The sequence below is a fragment of the Eimeria mitis genome, genomic scaffold (genome assembly GCF_000499745.2).
Source record: "Eimeria mitis Houghton genomic scaffold, Emh_scaff446, whole genome shotgun sequence".
NCBI classification, from domain to species: domain Eukaryota; phylum Apicomplexa; class Conoidasida; order Eucoccidiorida; family Eimeriidae; genus Eimeria; species Eimeria mitis.
This window is the reverse complement of record NW_013572775.1, coordinates 14,417-15,019: the sequence shown is the minus strand read 5'-3', so window position 1 is coordinate 15,019 and position 603 is coordinate 14,417. Positions and strand designations below refer to the sequence as shown.

Genomic DNA, 603 nt, shown 5'->3' with positions numbered 1-603 from the left:
TAGGGTTTAGGGTTTAGGGTTTAGGGTTTGTGGTGTTTTGTGCTGCTGCAGCACAACCGTCGTTGGCTGCTGGCCTCAGTCTGGGGGGCGGCGTCTCCCTCTCTACACTCATCGCCAAGAACAACAGAAAATGTGAGGGTTTAGGGTTTAGGGTTTAGGGTTTAGGGTTTAGGTTGGGTGTGGCGGGTAGAGAGTATAGGCCAGTTGCTGCAGTTGCGGCAGCAGCAGCAGCTGCTGCTGCTGCAGCAGCAGCAGCAGCAGGATCTGCATTCCGTCTGTGCCTGTTATATATAGAACCCCCCAGGGTCTAGGGTTTAGGGTTTAGGGTTTAGGGTTTAGGGTTTAGGGTTTGTGTGGTTTAGGCATAAGCGTGAGTGTACGCGGGCGAGCTGTCAATACACTGGCGGGCACAGCGAAGCCCTCAGGCTCTGCGTGGAAGAGTGGAGCAGCAGAAGCAGCAGCAGCAGCAGCAGCAGCAGCAGCAGCAGGGGGAGGAGCAGGAGCTGGAGGGGCACCAGCAGCAGCAGCAGCAGCAGCAGGTGCTGCTGGCTCTCCTGGCGATAGAGTGGGTGGTTCTTCGCTGCTGTCTTCAGCACATGGATA

General features: G+C 56.9%; 1 protein-coding gene across 1 annotated transcript in view; it reads left to right on the top strand.

Moving 5' to 3' along the window:
• EMH_0012620 (uncharacterized protein) overlaps nucleotides 1–603 on the top strand; it is a gene marked incomplete at both ends in the record, with an annotated part of 3,801 nt that overhangs the window by 269 nt on the left and 2,929 nt on the right. Inside the window, 2 exons of the mRNA XM_013499583.1 lie at nucleotides 52–132; nucleotides 363–603. Coding sequence (XP_013355037.1) covers nucleotides 52–132; nucleotides 363–603 — 322 coding nt within the window. The remainder of the gene's footprint in view (nucleotides 1–51; nucleotides 133–362) is intronic.